Genomic DNA, 27846 nt, shown 5'->3' on the forward strand with positions numbered 1-27846 from the left:
TTCCTCACAGTAATTGGTGCAGCCTGAAAGATGTTTAACTACAATGATGAGAATTTTAAATTGGAGATTTTGGGGAACCAACTGGGATTGAGGTGATGGGTGCGTGGTGCAGGAGAGGGCACAGGCAGCAGAGCTATGGATGAGCACTGCAGAAGTACAGCACGATCCAGGGAAATGCAGCCCATTTGATCTGGAATGTCATCCACTAGCCTAGACAATTACCACCGGTGGACAGTGACTGCAGTGTATACCATCTACAGGACGCACTGCAGAAACTCTCCAAGACTTCTTTGACAGCACCTTCCAAACCTGCGACTTCTACCACCTGGAAGAACAAGGGCAGCAGATGCATGGGAACACCACCACCTGCAGGTTTCCCCTCCAAATCACACACCATCCTGACTTGGAACAATATCGCCATTCCTTCACTGTCGCTGGGTCAAAATCCTAATACTCTCTTCCTAGCAGCACTGCAGTAGTTCATGAAGGCAGCTCATCACCACTTTCTCGAGGCCAATTAGGGATGGATAATAAAAGCTGGCCTTGCCAACGACGCCCACATCCAAGAATTAATATCGAGTAAAAATCACACAACTTGAGAGGTTAAGAGAATTTTTAATACAAAGGGCTGTTAAGGCACCAAACCTCTCACCAGTGAATCAGAAGGTTGGTGGGTTCAGGTCCCACTCCAGACACAATAATGCCAGAAACATCAATATTTAAAAATTCAAATGGTATGAGGAAAGGGCAGGGGAATTGGACAGATTGGATGGATCTTCCAGAGAGCTGACAGTGACACAATGGGCCAAATGGCCCCCATTTGTACTGTAAGTTTCTGACTATATTGTTTCATAGCTTCTTTGCTTTTCCCCTAGGAGACAAGTTTCAGTAAAGAAGAATTAACTAGAAAGCTAGCAGAAAAAGTTTGATACTACAAACAGGTGTGTTACTGAAGAACTTGTAAAAATATTTATTTGACGAAGTTTCAGTATTGTGTTGAACGATGGCCAACTGTACTGTCGACCACAGTATCCACCAAATCCTGTTTCCCGCAGTCTACATCCTTGTCTTCATCATCGGCCTCCCGACTAATCTCCTGTCCCTGTATCACAGTTACCAGCAGATCAGACAGAGGAATGAGCTGGGAGTCTACCTCTGCAATCTGACCATCTCAGACCTGTTGCACCTTATTTCCTTGCCCTTGTGGGTTCAGTACATGCTGCAACATGATGACTGGATCTTCTCCGCGATACTCTGCAAGCTCAGCGGCCTGCTCCTCTACCAGAATATCTACATCAGCATTGGCTTCCTCTGCTTCATCGCCATTAATCGCTTCCTCGCCGTGGTCTACCCTTTGAACTTTAAATCCTTACACACCATGAAGTCCGCAGTGCTCATCAGTGTTATCATCTGGCTCAAGGAGATAGTGGTCTGCACCATTTACCTAGGCTCCAAGGTTCTCAGTAAAGACGAAGAGAATGACACCTTGTGTTTCGAACATTATCCTCTGCGCCAAATAGACAGAAATTTAAATATTTATAAGCTCTCTGTTGGGTTCTTTCTCCCTTTGATTTTATTAATCTACTCTTACTATAAAGTATTGACAGTTGTCCAGAAAGTCCGTGGGCTTCCAGGAGAGCGGAAACTAAGAATTAAAAAATTGGTGTCTGTGACCATCATCATTTTCCTGGTTTGTTTTGCTCCTTATCACATTTTCCTCATGGTTCGGACAATATTTGAGCGTGGCTGTGACTTTGCTGACAATATTTTTGAGGTTTACCATTTTGGGCTTCTGCTGACGAGTTTAAACTGTGTGGCCGATCCCATCTTGTACTGTTTTATATCTCAGAGTTCACAGGGCTGGTTAGCCAGGTTCCTGGATCCTGTTACAAATCTCCTGCCTGGCAGAAAGAGACAAGAAATTGAGATCTCAGCGCTGAAGATCAAATCAATAGATATGAATAAAACTGACTTTACATGTTAAGGATACCATGATGTGGAGGAATGTAGATGACAAAGGTTCTATTTAATGGGTAATGGTGATGTGTTTATGGGATTACATTATGAGAACAACTTGCCTAAACTTGTTTTATATTCCCTCCAGTATAGGAGATTACAGAGTGAATGATCAAGGTGTGAAGTATTTTCTCCTGGTCAGAGAATCAAAAAACAAGGGGCAAAAAACAGTAAAATTAGAGTGAAGCCATTTTCAAACAAAGGATAGTCGAACTCTGAAATTCTCTCCACTAAAAGGATGTGAATGTTGTCCGTCAATTGGAATTGTCAAGACTGCCACTTCGGAACCGAAGAAGGGTCACTGACCCGAAACGTTAACTCTGCCTCTCTTTCCACAGATGCTGCCAGACCTGCTGTGTGGTTCCAGCATTTCTTGTTTTTATTTCAGATTTCCAGCATCCGCAGTATTTTGCTTTTATCATGTAATTTTTGAAGTTTAGTTACGAATATTTTGTAAGAAAACATGGCAACCAATCTGCTTGCACAGTTTCTCACAAACATCAGATAATCTGTTATTTTTACTAATGGTTGATTAAAGATAAAACATTTGTATGTGAGTCAAACATTAGGAAGTCTGGGTCACAGAGATATCAGCTTTTTCTCTGAAAACATCTAGACTTGTAACCATATCTGATGTCATCATGTTGCTTTAAGGGGGAAGATTTTTTTTTGGTCTTAGTAATTAGCTAAAATTTAAACTCCCCCTTCTATGTTAAACATGAGTTGAAAGCGACTGCCCTTGACATCAAGGCAGCATTTGACTGAGTGAAGCATCAAGGAGCCCTAGCAAAACTGAAGTAAATGAGAATCGGGGGACACTCTCCGCTGGTTAGAGTTATACCTAGCACAAAGGAAGATGGTTGTGGTTATTGGAGGTCAATCATCTCAGCTCAGCATTCTTGGCCCAACCATCTTCAGCTGTTTCATCAGTGACGTTCCTTCAATCATAAGGTCAGACATGGGGATGTTCGCTGATGATTGCACAATGTTCAGCACCATTCACGATTCCTCAGATACAGAAGCAGCCTGTATCCAGATGCAGCAAGACCTGGACAACATTCAGGCTTGGGCTGCTAAGTTGCAAGTAACATTCGTACCACACAATCTCCAACAAGAGAGAGTCTAACCATCTCCCCTTGATGTTTAATGGCACTACCATCGCTAAATTGCCCCACCGCCCACTATCAACATCCTGCGGGTAGGGTAGGGTGGGGGGGTTTCCACTGGACCAGAAACTGAAATGGACCAACCGCATAAATGCTGTGGCTACAAGAGCAGGTCAGAGGCTGGGAATCCTGCGGCGAGTAACTCACCTCCTGACTCCCCAAAGCCTGTCCACCATCTACAAGGCACAAGTCAGGAGTGTGATGGAATACTCTCCACTTGCCTGGATAAGTGCAGCTCCAACAACACTCAAGAAACTCGACACTGCCCAGGACAAAGCAGCCAGCTTGACAGGCGCCCCATCCACCACCTTCAATGTTCAGTCCCTTCACAACCGACGCACAGTGGCAGCAGTGTGTACCATCTATAAGATGCACTGCAGCAACTCACCAAGGCTCCTTCGACAGCACCTTACAAACCCGCGACCTCTACCACCTAGAAGGACAAAAGCAGCAATTGTTTGGGAACACCACCACCTACAAGTTCTCCTCCAAGCCACACACCATCCTGACTTGGAACTATATCACTGCTCCTTCATTGTTGCTGGGTCAAAATCCTGAAACTCCCTTCCTAACAGTACTGTGGGTGTACCTAAACCTCAAGGACTGTGGTGGGACAGGCAATAAATCCTGGCCTGGCCAGCAATGCCCACATCCCACGAACGAATAAAAAAAATTAAAGTTGTGACCAAATGAATGAAGTAAAGCTTCAAAAACAATGCTCGCCTCAAATGTTTTACAATGTGTCATAAACAAGCAAATGCTGTTTTTCTTTTTAGATATGGAATAGAGCTTTGAATTAGAGCTACAAGAATTAGAGCTTTCAGAAAGATTTATAATTGGTTTAGAGTTTTGAGTAAATAATGGGACTAGTTTAAGAGCTTTGGGTAAGAAGCAAAATCGGAATCGAATTTCTGGTAAAGACTGTGATTGAATTACAACTACCGGTGAGAAATTGACTTGGATTAGGGATTCTGGTGAAGATTGGAATTGGACTAGAGCTTCAGCTAAGTGTTGGATTATAGTTTTTGGGGTAGGTTTGGGTTGGATTCAAGTTTTGGGGTGAGGTTGGAATTGGATTAGCACTTTCATTAAAGTTTTGGAGTTGGATTAGAAGTTCAGGTAAATATTATGATTGGATTAGAAGTTTTAGTAAATTGAGATTAAATTTGAGCTTCTGGTCAAATATTGGAATGGGATTGGAGTACTGGTGGAAACGGGGATTAGATTACAGCTTCAAGTAATAATTGGTGCTAGCTAAGAATATGGCTGTGGAAGAAAATCTGTTTTTTAATTGTAACACTTTTATATTATATAATCTTTTCATTTAAATTGGTTAGGCCTCTAAGTTGACCGTCTCTTAGAACTCCTTTGTCCATTTGTCTTTGTATATAGGTGGAGAGCAGAGTAAGCTCATAATTCTGTCTGAAGTCTCAATGTGGTTACATGCAAAAGAAATTATGTCCTCACCATGGCCGGAATTTCACGCACAACACTACCCCCCCACCCCACCCACTCCCGCCTTGCCTCGCTGGGGTCTGGCCAATTGTCCCCGGCAAGGCCCCAAAAAACTACCGGGGCTGTCCTTCCTCTTACTCTGGTGGCTCGGGTGTAGTCCCAGCAGTGACTACCACTCCCAGTGGCACTGCTGGAAATAAGAGCTGCCGGACTGCTGATTGGCCAGCAGCTCCGTTAGGCGGGACTTCCAGCCTTAAAGAGGTGGCAGCCCCGCCCAAGACCAATTAAGGGCCTGGGGAGCGAAAAATCCTGGCCTGGCTCCCCAGAGAATTTTCGGCCGGTGGGCAGGGCCTCAGACCCAACATAAAATTCTGGAATATTAAACTTTGGTTACTTTGATACCTTTTCATCGAAAGGAAACTAAATTAAAAATGCACTGAACGTCCTTTCTTTTTTTATTCAGCCATGGGATGAGCGCATCGCTAGCAAGGCCAGCATGTATTCACCATCCCTAGTTGTCCTTCAGAAGGTAGTGGTTGGATGCTTTCTACATGAACCACTGCAGTCCATGTGGCAAAGGTACTCCCACAGTGCTGTTCAGGAGCAAGTTCCAGGAATTTGACCCGGCGACAATGAAGAAATGGCACATATGTCCAAGTCGGCATGGTGTGTGACTTAAAGGATGGTGTTCACAACCTACCGGACAAGTATCAAACAAAGAAAATTTTCAGATGTGGTTGTTAAGCCTAACAGTGTAGCCACCATAAAATAACCTTGGTTGGGAATTTACTCAGAGCTGCTCGCATTCCAATTTGTAACATCACAGGAAGTGTGGCAGAATTCCTATTTACACATATAAGTGAGATTTCTGCCACACGTTGAAGTTACAGCAGTAGAATGAGAGCTGAGCCAAGAAACTTCCCAGTCCTTGTTTTACAAAATTTGTCTCCCTGCATATGGTTTCAGCACGAGTAGTTCCTCCTTAGTATTGGCGCTAGGTATCAATATTCACTGACATGGAATACAAATATCTCCCACTATTGTCTCTTTGGCCCATCTTGTTTTGACATTTCTATATCCAATACCCCATCAGAAAATGATAAATACACCAGGATTTTGTAGCTATGAGGGAGAACGTCATAGAGCTGAAAGCTCCAGGTTATGTCAATCCGAGTTCCAGCAACAATGTAACATATTTATGAAAGTTAATTACTATATTCATTTTATTATGGCGAATTCTTCATTTCTATATAAATTTACATATTACAATAAATGCAATGTATAACTTTATCTGAAAAGTGGAGTGTTTTTCCACCTATTGGGGATATCGGAAGAGTATGGTGGACATTTCATATATCTTTCCAGTGTTTCACTTCAAAGCTTGGTAGGAGCATTTGAGGTTCAAAGAACAGAGTTCGTACACAGGGCGGTGCAGTGGTTAGCACCGCAGCCTCACAGCTCTAGGGACCTGGGTTCAATTCTGGGTACTGCCTGTGCGGAGTTTACAAGTTCTCCCTGTGAACGTGTTTTCGCCGGGTGCTCCGGTTTCCTCCCACCGCCAAAGACTTGCAGATGATAGGTAAATTGACCATTGCAAATTGCCCCTAGTGTAGGTAGGTGGTAGGGAATATGGGATTACAGTAGGGTTAGTATAAATGGGTGGTTCTTGGTCGGCACAGACTCGGTGGGCCGAAGGGCCTGTTTCAGTGCTGTATCTCTAAATAAAGTTTAGTTTAGTTTAGAGATACAGCACTGAAACAGGCCCTTCGGCCCACCCAGTCTGTGCCGACCATCAACCACCCATTTATACTAATCCTACACTAATCCCATATTCCTACCAAACATCCCCACCTGTCCCTATATAAAATAAACAAACAAGTCCTAAAATACTCGAGTCACAGAAATATTTGAGTTTTTTTTTCCTTTATTCTTCAGTCTTCTGAGGCACAATGAAACCCCGAATGGTACTGGCACAATTATCTAGAGAACAGTTTAGAAATGACTGACACAGCCAAAGGAATAACATGTTTTGTGAGAAAAAAAATTGCAGCATTTATTCTTGAAGTGAAAGTGGAACAGCAAAACAGCCATAAAAAATGACAAATTTTAAAAAGAGCAACATTGCATTATAACCTACCTGTCGTGTAAATATCATTACATTGATTAGTTAGTGTAAGCCTAACTGGAACTTTCTCAGTTGAAAGGTTGGTGAGAGTGGTTGTAATTCTATATTAAAAATTCCTTTTTTGGTTCATTTTGTGACCTAGTTTGATTGGGCCTGTCCTAGTGTGATTTCCAGCAGTTGTTTGATCATTGAAGAGTGCTGGTCATGGAACAGCAAGCCATCCACTTCCATTCCCAGATTGCCGGTTTTTCCACTTCGAATTCCATGTTTCACCAGCAACTCCAGCAACTTTTCTTCCTGAGGGCAGATGCAAAGATTGACTACAGAACTGAGAGGTTATACGCAGCAGGAAAGATTGAACAGGCATTGGCTCTTAAATTGTAGAAAAGAGAAGGCTGAGAATTGATCTGAAATGGTAGACGTTAAGAACATATCCCCACTTGTGGGGTAAGACCAAAATTAGAGGCCATAAATATAAGATAGTTATTAATAAATTCAATAGGAAAATCTGGAGAAACATCTTTGCTCAAAGAGTGGTCAGAATGTGAAACTTGCTACTAGAAGGAGTGGCTGAGGCAAAAGGCATAAAAGTACTTTAGGAAATGAGAGAGAAAGGGACAGAAGGTATGCTGATAAGGCAAGATGAAGAGAGGTGGGAGGACATTTGTGTGGAGCATAAACACCAGCATAGACCAGTTGGGCTGATGGCCTTGTTTCTGTGCTGTAGATTCAATGTAACATTCGGTATACGCCAAAGGATACAGCATTGTGTTAGAAATGTCTAATGTGCTTCTGGGTCTGAGAAAAATGGTGGTAAAACATAGCCTCACCCTTCCATTTACACATCGTATGTCATCCTGGTATTACCCAAAGCAACTGAGGAGAACCTGCTTCACTGATGTCAGAGATGAATTACCACAAAAGTCAAAAGGGTCCGTTAACCTATTCTGTTCCTCCTATCACCAAAAACTAGTGGACAGGTACAAAAAAATAATTAAAAAGGCTAATGGTCTTTATCTCAAGAGGGCTGAAATACAAAGAGGTGGAAGTTATCTTATAGTTATCTGGTTAAACTCCATTTAGCGTGTTGTGTTCACTTCTGGGAACTGTATCTCAGAAAGTATATAATGGCCTTGGAGAGAGTGCAGCACAGATTCACCAGAATGATACCAGGGCCAGAAGAGTTAAATTATGAGGCTTGTATTCCTTTGAGTATAGAAAATTAAAGGGGTGGTCACACTGAGGTATTTAAGACGATCAAAGGAGTTGATAGAGAGGAACAATTTACTAGTAGAGGGAGTTCCAGAAAAAAATGGGCAGAACATTAAAATTAGAGCTAGGCCATTCAAGTGTGATGTCAGGAAGCACTCATTCAAGCAAACAGCAGTGAAATACTGGAACTCTCTCTCAAAAACCTATTGAAGTCGGGCTCAATTGAGAATTTTGAAAACTGAGATTGAGATATTTTTGGTAGGGAAGGGTATTGAGAGATACAGAGCAGATAGGCAGCACAGTGGCGCAGTGGTTAGCACCACAGCCTCACAGCTCCAGGGACCCGGGTTCAATTCTGGGTACTGCCTGTGCGGAGTATGCAAGTTCTCCCTGTGACCGCGTGGGTTTTCGCCGGGTGCTCCGGTTTCCTCCCACAGCCAAAGACTTGCAGGTGACAGGTAAATTGGCCATTGTAAATTGCCCGTAGCGTAGGTAGGTGGTAGGGAATATGGGATTACTGTAGGGTTAGTATAAATGGGCGGTTGTTGGTCGGCACAGACTCGGTGGGCTGAAGGGCCTGTTTCAGTGCTGTATCTCGAAATAAAATAAATAAACAGAGGAAAGATACAGATCAGACATGACCAAATTGAATGCCAGAGCAGGCTCAAGGGGCTGCATTGCCTCCTCCTTTTCCTATGTTCCATATGTGTTTTGAGCTATTTGTTTACCCAACAACAGTTACTGCATTTCAAAGAAAGTTATTGGGTGTAAAACACTTTGGGACACTTCTAAGAAACAGAGGATGGTGCTATGTAAAGACTTTCCTTCTGGGTGAATGATAATGAAACAGGTAAATTGCAATGACAACTTGCAATTATGTAGCTCCTTTACCAAAGGAAAATGACCCAAGGTGGAGCATAATCAGATAAATAATTGTCACCGAGTCAAAGGAGGAGACATTAAGATGGGCGACCAAAAGATGGGTCAAAGAATTAACTTGTACCCAATTTGTTGGTGAGCAGGATGTGATGTAGGAAACCAATGAGAAGGAAACAAAAAGTACAAGAAATGACTGACACGATTAATCCATTTCCAAAACAAGTTGAATATTCTTTTTTATTTGAGGCCTAAAGGCTAACACTACAATCTAGGCCTCTATCAAGGTGGAAATAGATTAGAAGACACAACAAATCAAGAAGTACTGGTTTGACAGAAAAAGAAGAGACTTGCATTTATATAGCATCTTTCATGATGTCAGGACATCCCAAAGCACTTTACAGTCAATGAAGTACCTTTCACGTGTAGTCACTGTAGGGAACTGTGGCAGCCAATTTGCACACAGCAAGCTCCCACAAACAGCAATGTGATAACGAGCAGGTAATCTGTTTTGTTCGTGATGTTGGTTGAGGAATATTGGCCCAGGACAAAACTTCACATTCTCTTCTTTGAAAGCTTTTGGGTATAGGAGGAGGGGAAAACTCGGAAAGGGTAGGAATTCCACAGTTTTGAGATCCTGGGAAGGAATGAGCCCGAGGAGACAGTGCAACAAATCTTGATTGCAAAATACAGGGAAGAGAAAGAGTCTGAAAGCTTAGGCTCTGAAGGAATCAGTCAGTAAAACTCATGGTCAATGAGCTGAGTATTATTGACAGAATTAACTGCGACAGGAAGAGTGTGTGCATCGATAGAGGCAGGTAGTGAGAAAAGGATCACATGCAACTCCACTGGAGGGAGGGGATAGAGAGAACTGGTCATCTATCTTGGTGAGAAAATAAATCCCTCCGTTACTTACCTTATGGACAGTAGGCAGTGCTGAGAAACATTCAACCATTTCAGAAGTCTTAGGGAACCCAACTGCTTTGCGTAGGTACCGTTCGTGGATTGTACAGTTGTTGAGGATGTACAGACCGCAGGCTACAGCATAGCCTCCCCAGTTTGATACACCTAGTAAAACAAATTGATTTTAAAATTGCTTTTTCTGCTGTTTACAGACTGGAAGAGCTCCATTTTGAGTTGACCAAATCTCAAGGACTCAAGAGAGAGAGGAAGGGCTACTCTGCCTATCAATCCCACTAATTCCAGAGCCTGCAACTGTTCTATGATAGATATCCACTCCACATTACCCGTTAATCTCCTTCATGAAACACGAATGTCCTTTGCTGAAAAAAAATATCCTGCCTAGAAGCTACTGAGAGAAACCAGTTACAGGGATAGACTTAAATGCTGGAAACCTCCAGTGCAGTGGGATTAGTTAGGACTGCTTTAACAAAGACCCAGCTCAGACAGGATGGGCTGAATGGTCTCCTTCTGTACTGTAAACTTCCATGGTACCCCATATTCATAGATCTTCATTTCAAAGCAAATTCCCCATCTGCCCATCTCTGAGTCAACTGTGTCATGGAAGGAAGTGCAGATGAGCTTTTAAAATAAATATCACGGTACTTCCTCTTTTTCACGTTATTTTATGTGTAACACAGATGTGCATAAACCTCCACTGGAATATCTTAGATCGTAAGCGAGGAATAAGCAGTTCCAAAATCAGCCACTTATGAGGTCTAATGAACTAATTGGTCTAACCAGTCCTCTCAGCTATGTTGCAAATTAGTTGCTGCCCCATCTCCAATGATAATTATAAACAATGACTACTTTCATTTAAAAACCTGCTCCCCATGTTGGAGAGCAATGCCTGTCTTCTGCAACTTCCCCCTATGTAACATTTCCATTGGGCGGCCCGTTGATCTGATCTATTCCAACACAGAGTTACGGACATCCCTTTGCTGAACAGGGCAAATGCACAATTTGCACAAATTGATGGGCTTGACCTGACAATAGATTGTAGACCCTCATCTTGTGATGTCTACATTACTATCGGTTCCTTGTTTATCCTTGTGAGTGAAGTCAACAGCAGGAGACTTGTTTATCTTTCTATGCAAAAGCACCTAGTGTCTAAACGTATGGGCCATAAATTTGGATTCTGTAGTTTCGCTGAATGAGTGCTCTTTTGGTACCAAAATGGCGTTGGCACCACGCATGCTTAATTCCAGCTCAGCCCTCACCTAATGCCATGTTGGTGAGGGTGTTAGTGTGGGCGCTAGGAGCGTACAGCGGAATTATAGAGTAGACTGAGCACAACATCAGTCAAAATGTAACACTGATTTGATGCCAGTGTTGCCATTTCCAACCTCGTAGCTCTAGCTACCGCCCTGTCTTAAACACATGCAGCTGAACAAGTGTTCAGAAGGAGGCAGGGCCCCCACCAGTGCTATTTAAAGGCATCAACAACTTGCAGCTTAGTTGCTGATGACTCTCTACTTGCTCTGTTTGAGTTTGTGGAAGTGCTGGGTGTTTCGAGGAGCTGTTAACAATTGGTAGTCTGCACATGGAGAAGGCGTTGGCTGTGACTACAGGAGTTCAGGTCACACCACTTGCCCCCCTCCAGTCATTGGTGCTATAGTCACTTGCAGCATGAGGGGGAGATGGAGCAGAGGCAGCAAAGAGAACAAGCTACTCACAAATGAAGGAGGAGGAGGGTAGAAGGGTTCTCCACCGGAGGCCTTATATACCTAATGGTTTTTTTCACTAACACTTCACTTACCTCCACTTAAGCCAAGCACAATAAGTGCATTATCAGCACTTTATGAAGGAGGTGCTCACAGAACTCTTGTGATCATACCTGCAACCTCAGGGTAGGGCACGAACGGCATTGCCAGTGGCTGTGTAGGTGACCGTGGCACTGAATTTCTACACGTCAGAATTCTTCCAGACTGGAGCATCATCTCCTATTTCATCATCCACGGCTGTGCCAGAGAGGTGACATACACTCTTTATGCCAGGAGTGGGGATTTTGTTGTGTTCTCTCTGAACACAGAGAAGTAGGTGGCGCATGCCAGGATAGTTAAGTTTAGTTTAGAGATACAGCACCGAAACAGGCCCTTCGGCCCACCGAGTCTGTGCCGACCATCAACCACCAATTTATGCTAATCCTACACTAATCCCATATTCCTACCACTTCCCCACCTGTCCCTATATTTCCCTACCACCTACCTATACTAGAGGCAATTTATAATGGCCAATTTACCTATCAACCTGCAAGTCTTTGGCTTGTGGGAGGAAACCGGAGCACCCGGAGGAAACCCACGCAGACACAGGGAGAACTTGCAAACTCCACACAGGCAGTCCCCAGAATTGAACCCGGGTCGCTGGAGCTGTGAGGCTGCAGTGCTAACCACTGCGCCACTGTGCCGCCCCTAGTGGGCTTCCCCATGGTGCAGGGTGCCAGTGACTACACATGGCTTTGCAAGCACCGCATCTCAATGCTGAGATGCACCGTAACTGTGAAGGTTATCACTTGCTGAATGTGTAGTTGGTGTGCGAGTGCACTCAGTGCATTGTGCCAGTGAATGTCCGCTATCCTGGCAGCAGTCAGTTTAGACAGTTGACAGGGCAAAGTTGCAGCCAGTATGATGGGTTGAAGTGTGTCTATTTTAACGCAAGAAGTGTCAGGAATAAGGGTGATGAACTTAGAGCATGGATCAGTACTTGGAGCTACGATGTTGTGGCCATTACGGAGACTTGGATATCACAGGGGCAGGAATGAATGTTGGATGTTCCGGGGTTTAGATGTTTCAAAAGGAATAGGGAGGGAGGTAAAAGAGGTGGGGGAGTGGCATTGCTAATCAGGGATAGTATCACAGCTGCAGAAAGGGAGGTCGTCGAGGAGGGTTTGTCCACTGAGTCATTATGGGTGGAAGTCAGAAACAGGAAAGGAGCAGTCACTTTATTGGGAGTTTTCTATAGACCCCCCCAATAGCAACAGAGACATGGAGGAACAGATTGGGAGGCAGATTTTGGAAAGGTGCAGAAGTAACAGGGTTGTTGTCATGGGTGACTTCAACTTCCCAAATATTGATTGGAACCTCCTTAGTGCAAATAGTTTGGATGGAGCAATTTTTGTCAGGTGTGTCCAGGAAGGTTTCCTGACTCAATATGTAGATAGGCCGACTAGCGGGGAGACTATGTTGGACTTGGTGCTTGGCAACGAACCAGGCCAGGTGGCAGATCTCTCGGTGGGAGAGCATTTCGGTGATAGTGATCACAACTCCCTAACCTTTACTGTAGTCATGGAGAGGGACAGGAGCAGACGGGATGGGAAAATATTTAATTGAGGGAGGGGGAATTACAATGCTATTAGGCAGGAACTGGGGAGTATAATATGGGAACAGATGTTCTCAAAGAAATGCACGACAGAAATGTGGAGGTTGTTTAGGGAGCACTTGCTGCGACTGCTGGATAGGTTTGTCCCGATGAGGCAAGGAAGGGATGGTAGGGTGAAGGAACCTTGGATGACAAGAGATGTGGAACAGCTAGTCAAGAGGAAGAAGGAAGCTTACTTAAGGTTGAGGAAGCAAGGATCAGACAGGGCTCTAGAGGGTTACAAGGTAGCCAGGAAGGAACTGAAGAATGGACTTAACAGAGCTAGAAGGGGACATGAAAAAGTCTTGGCGGGTAGGATTAAGGAAAATCCCAAGGCGTTCTACACTTCTGTGAGGAACAAGAGGATGGCCAGAGTGAGGGTAGGGCCGATCAGGGATAGTGGAGGGAACTTGCGCCTGGAGTCGGAGGAGGTAGGGGACGTCCTAAATGAATACTTTGCTTCAGTATTCACCAGTGAGAGGGACCTGGTCGTTTGTGAGGCAAATTATTGGAGAGGATTCTGAGAGACAGGATTTATGATTATTTGGAAAAGCATAGTTTGATTTGAGACAGTCAGCATGGCTTTGTGAGGGGCAGGTCAAGCCTCACAAGCCTTATTGAATTCTTTGAAGATGTGACAAAACACACTGATGAAGGAAGAGCAGTGGATGTGGTGTATATGGATTTTAGCAAGGCGTTTGATAAGGTTCCCCATGGTAGGCTCATTCAGAAAGTAAGGAGGCATGGGATACAGGGAAAGTTGGCTGTCTGGATACAGAATTGGCTGGCCCATAGAAGACAGAGGGTGGTAGTAGATGGAAAGTATTCAGCCTGCAGCTCGGTGACCAGTGGTGTTCCGCAGGGACCTGTTCTGGGTCCTCTGCTCTTCGTGATTTTTATAAATGACTTGGATGAGGAAGTGGAAGGCTGGGTTAGCAGGTTTGCCGATGACATGAAGGTTGCTGGAGTTGTGGATTGTGTGGAAGGCTGTTGTAGGTTGCAACGGGACATTGACAGGATGCAGAGCTGGGCTGAGAAGTGGCAGATGGAGTTCAACCTGGAAAAGTGTGAAGTGATTCATTTTGGAAGGTCCAATTTGAATGCAGAATACAGGCTTAAAGACAGGATTCTTGGTAGTGTGGAGGAACAGAGGGATCTTGGGGTCCATGTCCATAGATCGCTCAAAGTTGCCACCCAAGTTGATAGGGTTGTTAAGAAGACATATGGTGTGTTGGCTTTCATTAACAGGGGGATTGAGTTTAAGAGCCGCGAGGTTATGCTGTAGCTTTATAAAGCCCTGGTTAGACCACATTTGGAATATTGTGTTCAGTTCTGGTCGCCTCATTATAGGAAGGATGTGGAAGCTTTAGAGAGGGTGCAGAGGAGATTTACCAGGATGCTGCCTGGACTGGAGGGCATGTCTTACGAGGAAAGGGTGAGGGAGCTAGGGCTTTTCTCATTGGAGCGAAGAAGGATGAGAGGTGACTTGATAGAGGGGTACAAGATGATGAGAGGCATAGATAGAGTGGATAGCCAGAGACTTTTTCCCAGGGCGGAAAGGGCTATCACCAGGGAGCATAATTTTAAGGTGATTGGAGGAAGGTTTCGGGGAGATGTCAGAGGTAGGTTCTTTACACAGAGAGTGGTGGGTGCGTGGAATGCACTGCCAGCGGTGGTAGTAGAAGCAGATACGTTAGGGGCATTTAAGCGACTCTTGGATAGGTACATGGATGATAGTAGAATGAAGGGTAGGTAGTTAGTTTGATCTTAGAGTAGGTTAAAGGTTCGGCACAACATCGTGGGCCGAAGGGCCTGTACTGTGCTGTACTGTTCTATGTTCAGTCATAATGCTTTTATTCAGTGCCATTCCACTGTTCCCTCAATATGTCAGCCACCAAAGTATGGTCGCTGAGCTCCAAGCCTGGCTCATGATTCCTCTCCATAAACCAACCACACGTGGCCAGCATGCATAAAATGAAAGCCATGTTGCCACAAGAAACATCACCAAACAGGCCATTGGGGTGTTAAAGCAACACTACTCTGCTCAACCAGTCTGGAGGAGCCAGAGCAGGTGTCCCTTTTCAGTGTAATCTGCTATATCCTCCACAACCTGGGCCGTCACATGTGAACAGCCCTCACCATCAGGGATATGGCAAAATCCTCATGAGAGGGAAGAGGAGGAGGAGCAGAAGGCAGTGGCATCCATGTCCTGGCCAGGCTGTCCATGATTGCTCGTTTGACTACGGTTCCCATGACCATAACCCCAAATCCCCATTGTACAACAGTCTCACACCTTACTATCCCTCTGGTCCAGGCCATCACAGCTTCCTCTTGGCCAATAATGCTGAAATGAAAGCCACCACAAAACAACAATTCCATACCAACTTTATCCAACAAAGCACCCTAAACTCAACTAATCACCCTAGTGCATTTCATTCATGCCTGTGTCTTTGCCTTGCCTAGTGCTCCTACACAGCATGACTGTTGGAAGACCTCTGACTTTCACTGGGGGAGACTCAGTTGGCCTTGCAGCTCTAGGCTACAGAAGACCAGGCTTTGGACTGTACTATCACAGCATGGGCGACAGCAATCTGGGCAGGCAGATAGGCAACAGCGAGGGCACTGGTAGAGGGGCAATGGTGGAAACACAAATGCTGTCACCCTGAGAGTTAACTGCGATTTGTGCGCCATGGAACAACCGTCATTCCTACTGGAGGCCAGATTGCTTGACTGCTGTGCGAGCCTGAAAGCCCCTTTGAACACTGGCATCCATAACCATGATAGCAGGAGACTGAGCCTGCATGGCAACAAGCTGACAGTTCATGACTTCAGTCTGAGCTTGCTCTTCAGCAGTCAGACGTTATGTGGCTTCTGCTTGTGTTGCAATGGAAGCTGAGACATCAGCCGTCAGTGTTCTTATGGAGTGGGCAGTACTTCCATGCTGGAAAGGATGGGGTCTATGCAAAGCCATGTGCAATTTGGAGCTGGACTCCTCCATGCCCCTTGACAGTGACCATAAGGTCTCTGGCAGGCCTGCCAATGCACCAAGTATTTTTGTGTACATTCCGTCAGTTTTTTTTTCTGTACATCGCCCCATCCAAGACCTCATCTGGATTCCCTGCAGTTGAACTCATTTAAATGAGGGCTGCATTTGCTAACAACGCACCACTAGGTGGTGCAGTGCTTGCACATGCGCAAATGCAGGCTCCTCAACAGGAACGTCAGTGTCAGAGATGTTCAGGCAGCTGCCAGGATTAAAGATGGCGCTGCTCAATTTATCACAGGAAATGCTCGTGGCTAGATTGTTCCAGCAAACTAACCTTACATTAAGTTGGGTGAAAGCCCAGTAATATGCTATGTAATTATAGGATACTAACTGTAATCCTCGGATCTATTTAATATTCCAGTAATCCTATTAAATACAAAAGGAATTTTATAATTGAATTTCCATTGGAATATAGTGAATTGGCACCCCGATCGATGGAAAAGAAAATCGGACAGAGTATAAAATGTGCTGCCAATTCGTTATTGCGATTCGCTTATATGACTGACCAGGACTGATTTCACCCGAATGCAGCAACTAGCTCCCGCCCCACAGCGCTCCCTTCCACCCCCCCACCAACAACTCCCTTTCTTAACCCTCCTCCCTATATCGCTTCCCCACACCCCCACCCACCCCCCAGCCGTTAGCTCCAGACCTTGTTGCTCCCCCCCACTTCCCTGGCCGAAAGTTCCCCTCACGCACCACCCCACTCTCCGGCTGTTCACTTCCCCCTGCGCGCTCCCCCCACCCCCAGACACAAGCTCTGGGCCGTGCTGCTTCCCTCCTCTCGGCCACTCACTCCCACATTTCATCAGCCTCCATGCGCCGCCCGAATTAGCAAGGGGTGACGGGTTGACGTAGGAGTGAGTGGCCGAGAGGAGGGATGCGGTGCAGCCTAGAGCTAGCGGCTGGAGGAAGGGGGCGAAGAGCGAGTGGAGAGAGCTCCAGCCTCAAAGATTCCCATACAGCCGCATCCTCCAGCCGAGCGAGGGGCTGGATACCCGAAGACGCATTATCACATGTGCGCAAACATGGACATGGCATGGATACACGATGATGTTAGCGCAGCGTGAGGACGTCATCCCACACATGTGCCACTAAGTCTTGGCAAGATGTAGCTGCGCAGCTTGGTGCACTCTGATGACATCAGCTGTGTTGTCAGGAATCACTCTGAGCCAGGCTCTGGATTACCAGTCCAATGACATTACCAATACGCCATTGCCTCCCCTGTGTGAGGTCATTAAACTTCTTGCAGCACTGCATCCAGGTACTTGGCGCGACACCTTTCACATCGACCTTTATGTTATCTGCTCCCATTCCCCTCAAGGGCTTGTCCGGAGGGCATCCTGACCCCATGTGAGCCCCCTCTCCTCCTGTACCAGGGCCTCAAGTGCTACATCAGAAAGTCAGGGAGTCACTCTATGCCATGTTGTATCGTCTTCACTCTTCCTGTAGGTCAAACGCACTTCTACAACCTCAAGCTCCTGCAGCAGCCAGAATGCACCTCCCCTTTAAGAACTCGGGCCCCTCAAGTTAGCATCCTGCCTGCGCTATTTTGAACAGGTGCGGGCTAATTGTGCATCGCAATTTGCATGCCCGTTTTCAGAGGCTATTGGTTTTTTAGCCCATAAAGGCTTGGATCTCTCCAGAAACTAACCAAATTGATCATCTCCGCCAATCACAGCCAGGAGATGCCACAGCATACACTCAGCATGGCTCTGATTAGTAAACCGAACAGTTTGAGAATTATAACACACACCCTTCCTCTCTCCAGGACTCCCCAGTATTCTAATGATCAGCACCACTACTCGGTTTCCAGAATGTCACAGATTGAATAACTGTCTAAAGGTGCTTCTGAAATCATTTAATTAAAAACCTTAGATTTTGCATTTTCAAGGTAAACCTTTAGTCTCCAATTCAGTACAAAAGCCAAAAAACCCACCTGCAATGACCGTAAAATTTGCTTCGACGTTGCAAGCTATCAGGTCCCCATTGGGAATGTGTTTTTTGACGGCCTCTTTCACCTTTCCCATTCCCAGTTCGTTCCCTCCATCCCCGACACCTGGAGAACAAAGAGACACAATGGACCCTGGGGCAAACAGACCAATGGGCGGTATTGGAGGCAGACTGTCTCGGGCCAATTCAAGAGAGAACTGGACAGATAATTGGCAGAGAAAGGGACTGAGGGATGAGAGAGATGGATCTACTATATGGAAGACCAAACAATCTCTTCCAATCCTGTTCACTTCTCTGCAATAAAAACAGGAAACGCTGGAAATACTCAGCAGGTCTGGCAGCATCTGTGGAGAGAGAAGCAGAGTTAACGTTTCAGGTCAGTGACCCTTCTTCAGAACCCACTTCTCTGCACCTACCTTTGTGCCCGTGCTTTCCCACAGCTGCGTATTTGGGGTGTATTATTAAGAAGATTTTCAAAGGACGTATTTACAATACAAAATAACTAACATTTGCTGAAATTTTAGGCTGAACCCTTATAATTACCATCAGCAAGGAGACGTTCTTAAAAAAAAAAAACAGCTCCAGGGATTATCATTAACTTTTGAAATAGCATCAGGAAATGATCAGCATCTAAAGAGAATGATAGAGCGATGTTGTGGATAGATCCTTTCATCAGAAGTGGCACAGACACTTTTGCAGGACTAACCCAGGTATATTGAAGGGAGAAAGAAGAGGAACAGATGGAGATCAAGAGTTTAAATTACTAACTGCCTTCATAAAGAGTCCATTGTGATGGGTGAGCTTAAACAGTGAGTGACATCTCAGCCAAATTTTCACCAACTATTTGCAACAACTCATGCATTAATGTAGTAAAACATCCACAGGTGCTTCATTGGAGCGTAATCAGAACAGAAATGTTAGACACCGAACCAAAGGAGGAGACATTAGGACAGGTCAAAGAGGCCGGTTTTAACCAGCATTTTAAAGGAGGAGAAAGAGATAAAGAGGTTTAGGGAGGGAATTCCAGACTTTAGGGCCTAGGCAGCTGATTGCACTGCCACCAATGGTGGAGTAATTAAAAATCAGGGATGTGCAAGAGGGCAGAATTGGAGGAATGCAGAGATCTCGGAGGAGGTTACAGAAATAGAAAGGGAGGGGGACAAAGCTATAGTGGGATCTGAATACAAGGATGAGAATTTTAAAGTTGAGGCACTGTCGGATTGGGAGCCAATGTAGGTCAGCGAGCGCAGAGGGTGACAGGACTTGGTGCAGATTAGAATAAGTACTGCGGACATGCAACACTTCCTGCAGGGATTCCTGGATAGCAATCCGGAGTGAGAACCCTGGCTGATGTCTTCCCCCTCCTTAGCCCAAGAGAGCCGAGGTGACCCCTGAACTTTGGCTAGATACCAAGATTTGGACTGAGAGATGTTGAAGGAACAGGGGTAAATATGCAAGTCAGGATATTGTGCAACTTGGAGGTACACAATAACATGAGAAATAGGAGCAGGAGTAGGTCATATGGATCCTCAATAAGATTATGGCTGATCTTCGACATTATCTTCACTTTGCTACCCTTTCCCCATATCCCTTGATGTCTTTCGTCCAAAACTCTATCCATCTCAGCCTTGAATATACTCAACGACTCAATAGCTACAGCCTTCTGCAGTACAAAATTTGAAAGATCCACAACCCTCTGAGTGAAGAAGTTTCTCCTCATTTCAGTCCCAGATAGTTGACCCCCTATCCTGAGACTATGCCCCCTAGATTTTAGATTCTCCAGCCAAGGAGATCAATCTTTCAGCATCTACCCTGTCAAGCCATCTCAGAATCTTATGTTTCAATGATATTTTCTATAACTAGCCTGGAGTTCATTTTCTCTCTCCCTCCTTTCTGGAATACTGGTGTTCCTTTTTCTACCTTCCAATCCACTGGGACCGTTCCAAAATCTAGAGAATTCTTGACAATACCTTTTGTTTCGGCGGACAAGGGGACTGCTGGGTAAGTAAACCTAAATATTCGGGCAGTTTAAAATAACTTATCTTTTGTTGCAGCAGCTTTTTCTGAAGCAGCGATAGTGCGAGCGAGTGATCAGCTGGGAAGGTGAGTTTCAGTTTAAAATAACTTACCTTTTGTTTCGGCGGACAAGGGGACTGCTGGGTAAGTAAAGCTATATATTCGGGCAGTTGCTAAACCCGAAACACTACACGTATAGTGTCTCCCACCCATCCTCCTCCTCTAACCAAAACAAAAGGCCTCTTGTGTGGAGGGTTTGGTAAAGTAAGGTTTTCCTTTTTTTTTAAATCTCTTTTGTCAATTTAGTGCAGAGGGGATGGAAGCTAGGGCAGTTGCATGCTCCTCTTGCAGGATGTGGGAGGTGAGGGTCACCACTTGTGTCCCTGCTGACTTCACCTGTGAGAAGTGCACCCAACTCCAGCTCCTCGCAGACCGCGTTAGGGAACTGGAGCTGGATGAACTTCGGATCATTCAGGATACTGAGGGGGTGATAGCGAGCAGTTATAGGGAAGTAGTGACACCGAAGTTACAGGATAAAGGTAGCTGGGTGACCGTCAGGGGAGGGAAAGGGAATAGGCGCACAGTGCAGGGATCCCCTGTGGCCGTTCTCCTCAATAATACGTATACCGTTTTGGATACGGTTGCAGGGGACGACCTACCAGAGGAAAGACACAGTGGCCAGGTCTCTGGCACTGAGCCTGGCTCAGTGGCTCAGAAGGGAAGGGGGGAGAATAGGAGAGCGATAGTGATAGGAGATTCAATGGTTAGAGGAACAGACAGGAGATTCTGTGGTCGCGAACGAGACTCCCGGATGGTATGTTGCCTCCCGGGTGCCAGGGTCAGGGATGTCTCGGATCGAGTCCACAGGATTCTTAAGGGGGAGGGGGAGCAGCCAGAGGTCGTGGTACATATCGGTACCAATGACATAGCTAGGAAAACGGATGAGGACCTGAAGAGCGAATATAGGGAGTTAGGTTGGAAGCTGAAAGGCAGGACGAGCAGAGTAATAACCTCAGGATTGATACCGGTGCCACGTGCTAGTGAGGCTAGAAACAGAGAGCGAGTGCAGCTGAACACGTGGCTACAGAACTGGTGTAGGAGGGAGGGATTCAGATATGTGGATCATTGGGATACCGTCTGGGGAAGGTGGGACCTGTACAAGAAGGACGTGTTGCATTTGAACTAGAGGGGTACCAATATCCTGGACGGGAGGTTTGCTAGAGCTCTTCGGGAGGGTTTAAACTAGTTTGGCAGGGGGATGGGAACCGGAGCCACGGATCAGTGGATGGGGTAGCTGTTGAACAGGCAGAAACCGAGTGCAGAGAGTCTGTGAGGAAGGTTAGACAGTTGACAGGGCAAAGTTGCAGCCAGTATGATGGGTTGAAGTGTGTCTATTTTAACGCAAGAAGTGTCAGGAATAAGGGTGATGAACTAAGAGCATGGATCAGTACTTGGAGCTACGATGTTGTGGCCATTACAGAGACGTGGATATCACAGGGGCAGGAATGGATGTTGGATGTTCCGGGGTTTAGATGTTTCAAAAGGAATAGGGAGGGAGGTAAAAGAGGTGAGGGAGTGGCATTGTTAATCAGGGATAGTATCACAGCTGCAGAAAGGGAGGTCGTCGAGGAGAGTTTGTCCACTGAGTCATTATGGGTGGAAGTCAGAAACAGGAAAGGAGCAGTCACTTTGTTGGGAGTTTTCTATAGACCCCCCAATAGCAACAGAGACACGGAGGAACAGATTGGGAGGCAGATTTTGGAAAGGTGCAGAAGTAACAGGGTTGTTGTCATGGGTGACTTCAACTTCCCTAATATTGACTGGAACCTCCTTAGTGCAAATAGTTTGGATGGAGCAGCTTTTGTCAGGTGTGTCCAGGAAGGTTTCCTGACTCAATATGTAGATAGGCCGACTAGAGGGGAGACTATGTTGGACTTGGTGCTTGGCAACGAACCAGGCCAGGTGGCAGATCTCTCGGTGGGAGAGCATTTCGGTGATAGTGATCACAACTCCCTGACCTTTACAGTAGTCATGGAGAGGGACAGGAGCAGACGGGATGGGAAAATATTTAATTGGGGGAGGGGGAATTACAATGCTATTAGGCAGGAACTGGGGAGCATAAATTGGGAACAGATGTTCTCAAAGAAATGCACGACAGAAATGTGGAGGTTGTTTAGGGAGCACTTGCTGCGACTGCTGGATAGGTTTGTCCCGATGAGGCAGGGAAGGGATGGTAGGGTGAAGGAACCTTGGATGATGTGGAACAGCTAATCAAAAGGAAGAAGGAAGCTTACTTAAGGTTGAGGAAGCAAGGATCAGACAGGGCTCTAGAGGGTTACAAGGTAGCCAGGAAGGAACTGAAGAATGGACTTAGGAGAGCTCGAAGGGGACATGAAAAAGTCTTGGCGGGTAGGATTAAGGAAAATCCCAAGGCGTTCTACACATGTGAGGAACAAGAGGATGGCCAGAGTGAGGGTAGGGCTGATCAGGGATAGTGGAGGGAACGTGCCTGGAGTCGCAGGAGGTAGGGGAGGTCCCAAATGAATACTTTGTTTCAGTATTCACTAGTGAGAGGGACCTGGTCGTTTGTGAGGACTGCGTGGAACAGGCTGATATGCTTGAACAGGTTAAGGTTAAGAGGGAGGTTGTGCTGGACTGGAGTAGTACTAGATGATTGGAGGGTGGCAAATGTTATTCCCTTGTTCAAGAAAGGGAATAGGGATAACCCTGGGAATTATAGACCAGTCAGTCTTACGTCGGTAGTGGGCAAATTATTGGAGAGGATTCTGAGCGACAGGATTTATGAATATTTGGAAAAGCATGGTTTGATTAGAGACAGTCAGCATGGCTTTGTGAGGGGCAGGTCATGCCTCACAAGCCTTATTGAATTCTTTGAGGATGTGACAAAACACATTGATGAAGGAAGAGCAGTGGATGTGGTGTATATGGATTTTAGCAAGGCGTTTGATAAGGTTCCCCAGGGTAGGCTCATTCAGAAAGTAAGGAGGCATGGGATTCAGGGAAAGTTGGCTGTCTGGATACAAAATTGGCTGGCCCATAGAAAACAGAGGGTGGTAGTAGATGGAAAGTATTCAGCATGGAGCTCGGTGACCAGTGGTGTTCCACAAGGATCTGTTCTGGGACCTCTGCTCTTTGTGATTTTTATAAATGACTTGGATGAGGAAGTGGAAGGCTGGGTTAGCAAGTTTGCCGATGATACAAAGGTTGCTGGAGTTGTGGATAGTGTGGAAGGCTGTTGCAGATTGCAACGGGACATTGACAGGATGCAGAGCTGGGCTGAAAAGTGGCAGATGGAGTTCAACCTGGAAAAGTGTGAAGTGATTCATTTTGGAAGGTCCAATTTGAATGCGGAATACAGGCTTAAAGACAGGATTCTTGGTAGTGTGGAGGAACAGAGGGATCTTGGGGTCCATGTCCATAGATCACTCAAAGTTGCCACCCAAGTTGATAGGATTGTTAAGAAGACGTATGGTGTGTTGGCTTTCATTAACAGGGGGATTGAGTTTAAGAGCCGCGAGGTTATGCTGCAGCTCTATCAGGCCCTGGTTAGACCACACTTGGAATATTGTGTTCAGTTCTGGTCGCCTCATTATAGGAAGGATGTGGAAGCTTTAGAGAGGGTGCAGAGGAGATTTACCAGGATGCTGCCTGGACTGGAGGGCATGTCCTACGAAGAAAGATTGAGGGAGCAAGGGCTTTTCTCATTGGAGTGAAGAAGGATGAGAGGTAACTTGATAGAGGGGTACAAGATGATGAGAGGCATAGATAGAGTGGATTGTCAGAGACTTTTTCCCAGGGTGGAAAGGGCTATCACCAGGGGGCATAATTTTAAGGTGATTGGAGGAAGGTTTCGGTGAGATGTCAGAGGTAGGTTCTTTACACAGAGAGTGGTGGGTGCGTGGAATGCGCTGCCAGCGGTGGTAGTCGAAGCTGATACATTAGGGGCATTTAAGCGACTCTTGGATAGGTACATGGATGATAGTAGAATGAAGGGTAGGTAGTTAGTTTGATCTTAGAGTAGGTTAAAGGTTCGGCACAACATCGTGGGCCGAAGGGCCTGTACTGTGCTGTACTGTTCTATGTTCTATGTTCAATGCATCCACAATTACTGCAGTTACCTCTTTTAAAACCCTCGGTGCAGGGGATTTGTCAGAGGTGATGGTGTTCCTATTACATTGCTGCTCTTGTCCTTCTGGGAGGCAGAATTCTCGGGGAGAGAGAGGTGCTGTTGAAATAACCTTGGTGACCTGCTGCACTGCATCCTATAGCTCCTAATAATTGTGGCCACAGTGCACTGATGGGGGAGGGTATGGGCAACAAGTCCAGGGGCAAGGACACCGATTGAGTAAACTGCTCTGTCCAGGATAGTGCCGAGCTTCTCGAGTTTAGTTCTGGCTTTACCCATTCCATGCAATTGACGCAATCCTTTTTCTCAAAGTACATAGGTTAAGTTTCCAACCCAACCTAAATTGGTACTTGTTCGGTTGCTGCTCTCCTGCCATTTACACCTCATCCAGACACATCTTTTGTTGCTTTACTTGTTCCATGACCACTTCCCATGGCTTTGTAAAATGAAACCTCTGTCATTTAATCTCTCCTGCCCTTCACCCCATCACAGACCTTCCCTATTGTTCTTCTTTCTCCTCCCCCCTTTCATTTGCTCAAAACCCATTACATTTCTAACTTTTGCCAGTTCTGATGAAAGGTCACACAGACCTGAAATGTTAACTCTGTTTTTCCTGCTGCCTGACCTGCTGAGTATTTCTAGCATTTTCTGTTTTTGTTGTTCTAAGTTGGCACTTACCTGTTGTGAGGATTCCAGGGATGTCCTGTGCTGTTAGGAACAGTTTGTCAATGGGATCCACCAAATGTTTAATGTTCACTTTCCGCGCATTGTAATAATTGCCATCTGCAGCCATTCCAGCACGTTCTATCGCTATGAGATGGTCGAACCTGTCCAAATACAAATCATGCAAAATTACTTAAGAACTTGTTAATGGCTGAACCCACACATCAGTTACTTGTTACTGCAAGATGTTCACAATCTAATGATCCAATGAACTACCTTTTTTTATTTATCTTTTTCCCCTCTAATTCAAGTGACTTCAGCATGTAATCTCGGCTGACATCTCAGTGCTTTAACATCTCACACTGAAGAATGCCTGCAGAGTCTCATCGACAGGTTTGCGTCTGCCTGCAATGAATTTGGCCTAACCATCAGCCTCAAGAAAACGAACATCATGGGGCAGGATGTCAGAAATGCTCCATCCATCAATATTGGCGACCACGCTCTGGAAGTGGTTCAAGAGTTCACCTACCTAGGCTCAACTATCACCAGTAACCTGTCTCTAGATGCAGAAATCAACAAGCGCATGGGTAAGGCTTCCACTGCTATGTTCAGACTGGCCAAGAGAGTGTGGGAAAATGGCGCACTGACACGGAACACAAAAGTCCGAGTGTATCAGGCCTGTGTCCTCAGTACCTTGCTCTACGGCAGCGAGGCCTGGACAACGTATGCCAGCCAAGAGCGACGTCTCAATTCATTCCATCTTCGCTGCCTTCGGAGAATACTTGGCATCAGGTGGCAGGACTATATCTCCAACACAGAAGTCCTTGAAGCGGCCAACATCCCCAGCTTATACACACTACTGAGAAGCGGCCAACATCCCCAGCTTATACACACTACTGAGTCAGCGGCGCTTGAGATGGCTTGGCCATGTGAGCCGCATGGAAGATGGCAGGATCCCCAAAGACACATTGTACAGCGAGCTCGCCACTGGTATCAGACCCACCGGCCGTCCATGTCTCCGTTATAAAGACGTCTGCAAACGCGACATGAAATCGTGTGACATTGATCACAAGTCGTGGGAGTCAGTTGCCAGCATTCGCCAGAGCTGGCGGGCAGCCATAAAGACAGGGCTAAATTGTGGCGAGTCGAAGAGACTTAGTAGTTGGCAGGAAAAAAGACAGAGGCGCAAGGGGAGAGCCAACTGTGCAACAGCCCCAACAAACAAATTTCTCTGCAGCACCTGTGGAAGAGCCTGTCACTCCAGAATTGGCCTTTATAGCCACTCCAGGCGCTGCTTCACAAACCACTGACCACCTCCAGGCGCGTATCCATTGTCTCTCGAGATAAGGAGGCCCAAAAGAAGAACTGCAGGAGTGACCCCCTAATTTTACTAATGGATGATGTCCAATTGGAGAGTGACCCCTAGTTTTACTAGTGGGCGATGTCCCTTTGTCTCCACAACCGATGTTTTACAGTTAAGTTTTACCTTGGAAAGTGGGGATTCCCATCATGACAAAGGAATTTTAGGGATGAATCCTCACCATCATCCTGAAAGCTAACAACAGGTACAGGTCTTTTCATCACTCCTAAGGACAAAAAAGAGCAGAGACTTGAAGTAAATGAATGAATGAATATTCAATGAATGGCCCGACACTGGGAAGTTCTGAGGAACAAAGGGATCTTGGCGTATTTGTCCATAAATCTCTGAAGGCAGAAGGGCAGGTTAATAGGGTGGTGAAAAAGGCATATGGGACACTTGCTTTTATCAATCGAGGCATTGATTACAAAAGCAGGGAGGTCATGTTGGAGTTGTATAGAACTTTGGTAAGGCCACATCCAGAGTACTGTGTGCAATTCTGGTCATCACATTATAGGAAGCATGTAATTGCACTTGAGGGGGTGCAAAGGTGATTCACCAGGATGGTGCCTGGGATGGAACATTTAAGCTATGGAGAGAGGTTGGATAGGCTTGGGTTGTTTTCACTGGAGCAGAGAAGACTGAGGGGTGACCAGATCGAGGTGTACAAGATCATGAGGGGCATGGACAGGGTGGATAGGGAGCAGCTGTTCCCCTTAGTTGAAGACTCAGTTACGAGGGGACACAAGTTTAAGGTGAGGGGCGGGAGGTTCAAGGGGGATTTGAGGAAGAACTTTTTTACCCAGCGGGTGGTAACAGTCTGGAATGCACTGCCTGGGAGGGTGGTAGAGGCAGGTTGCCTCACATCCTCTAAAAAGTATCTGGATGAGCACTTGGCACGTCATAACATTCAAGGCTATGGGCCAAGTGCTGGCAAATGGGATTAGGTAGACAGGTCAGGTGTCTTTAATGCATTGGTGCAGACTCGATGGGCCAAAGGGAGTCTTCTGCACTGTATTATTCTGTGATTCTGTGATTAAAGAGAAACTGTGAATATTGGAAATGCACAGGCGATAAGTCAGGATCTGTAAGAGGAAGGCACAGATTAATCCGAACGGATGAATAGTCCCATTCCAAATATTAACCTATCTTTCTCTTCTAGATGCTGGCATGGCCCTGTGAGGACTTCCAACATGAACTGTGAGGGGGATAGTGAGAGACTTCAAGACAACATAGACAGGCTGGTTGAATGGGTGGACACGTGGTAGATGAAATTTAATGTAGAGAAATGTAAGAATGGTTCCAGGGATGACAGACTTCAGTTATGTGGATAGACTGGAGAAGCTCGGGTTGTTTGCCTTAGAGAAGAGAAGGTTGAAAGGAGATTTGATAGAGGTGTTCAAAATTATGTGGGGTCTAGACAGGGTAAAGAGAGAGAAACTATTCTCATTGGAGGAAGGGTTGAGACCAGAGGACACAGATTTAAGGTGATTTTTG

The 27846-nt window shown here is 45.8% G+C and overlaps 2 protein-coding genes across 6 annotated transcripts in view; one reads left to right on the top strand and one right to left on the bottom strand.

Moving 5' to 3' along the window:
* Positions 1 to 1003: 1003 nt before the first annotated feature.
* Positions 1004 to 1984, top strand: LOC137373309 (ovarian cancer G-protein coupled receptor 1-like). The gene has a single exon (XM_068038132.1). It carries the CDS (start codon positions 1004 to 1006, stop codon positions 1982 to 1984), a length of 981 nt encoding a protein of 326 aa, XP_067894233.1.
* A 4559-nt stretch (positions 1985 to 6543) lies between these two features.
* Positions 6544 to 27846, bottom strand: part of dglucy (D-glutamate cyclase) — a 74030-nt gene continuing 52727 nt past the window's right edge. For all 5 annotated transcript variants that reach the window (XM_068038561.1, XM_068038559.1, XM_068038560.1 and 2 more), the window contains 5 exons: positions 26479 to 26578; positions 25008 to 25156; positions 18153 to 18272; positions 9767 to 9918; positions 6544 to 7059 (listed from right to left, as the gene is read on the bottom strand). In XM_068038561.1, the coding sequence (XP_067894662.1) occupies positions 6901 to 7059; positions 9767 to 9918; positions 18153 to 18272; positions 25008 to 25156; positions 26479 to 26578 (680 nt within the window). In that variant the 3' untranslated portion in view covers positions 6544 to 6900. The remainder of the gene's footprint in view (positions 7060 to 9766; positions 9919 to 18152; positions 18273 to 25007; positions 25157 to 26478; positions 26579 to 27846) is intronic.

Source organism: Heterodontus francisci, chromosome 9, assembly GCF_036365525.1.
Source record: "Heterodontus francisci isolate sHetFra1 chromosome 9, sHetFra1.hap1, whole genome shotgun sequence".
NCBI classification, from domain to species: domain Eukaryota; kingdom Metazoa; phylum Chordata; class Chondrichthyes; order Heterodontiformes; family Heterodontidae; genus Heterodontus; species Heterodontus francisci.

Coding starts and splice junctions, on each gene's coding strand:
- LOC137373309 (XM_068038132.1), top strand. CDS start 1,004: ATGGCCAACTGTACTGTCGACCACAGTATCCACCAAATCCTGTTTCCC.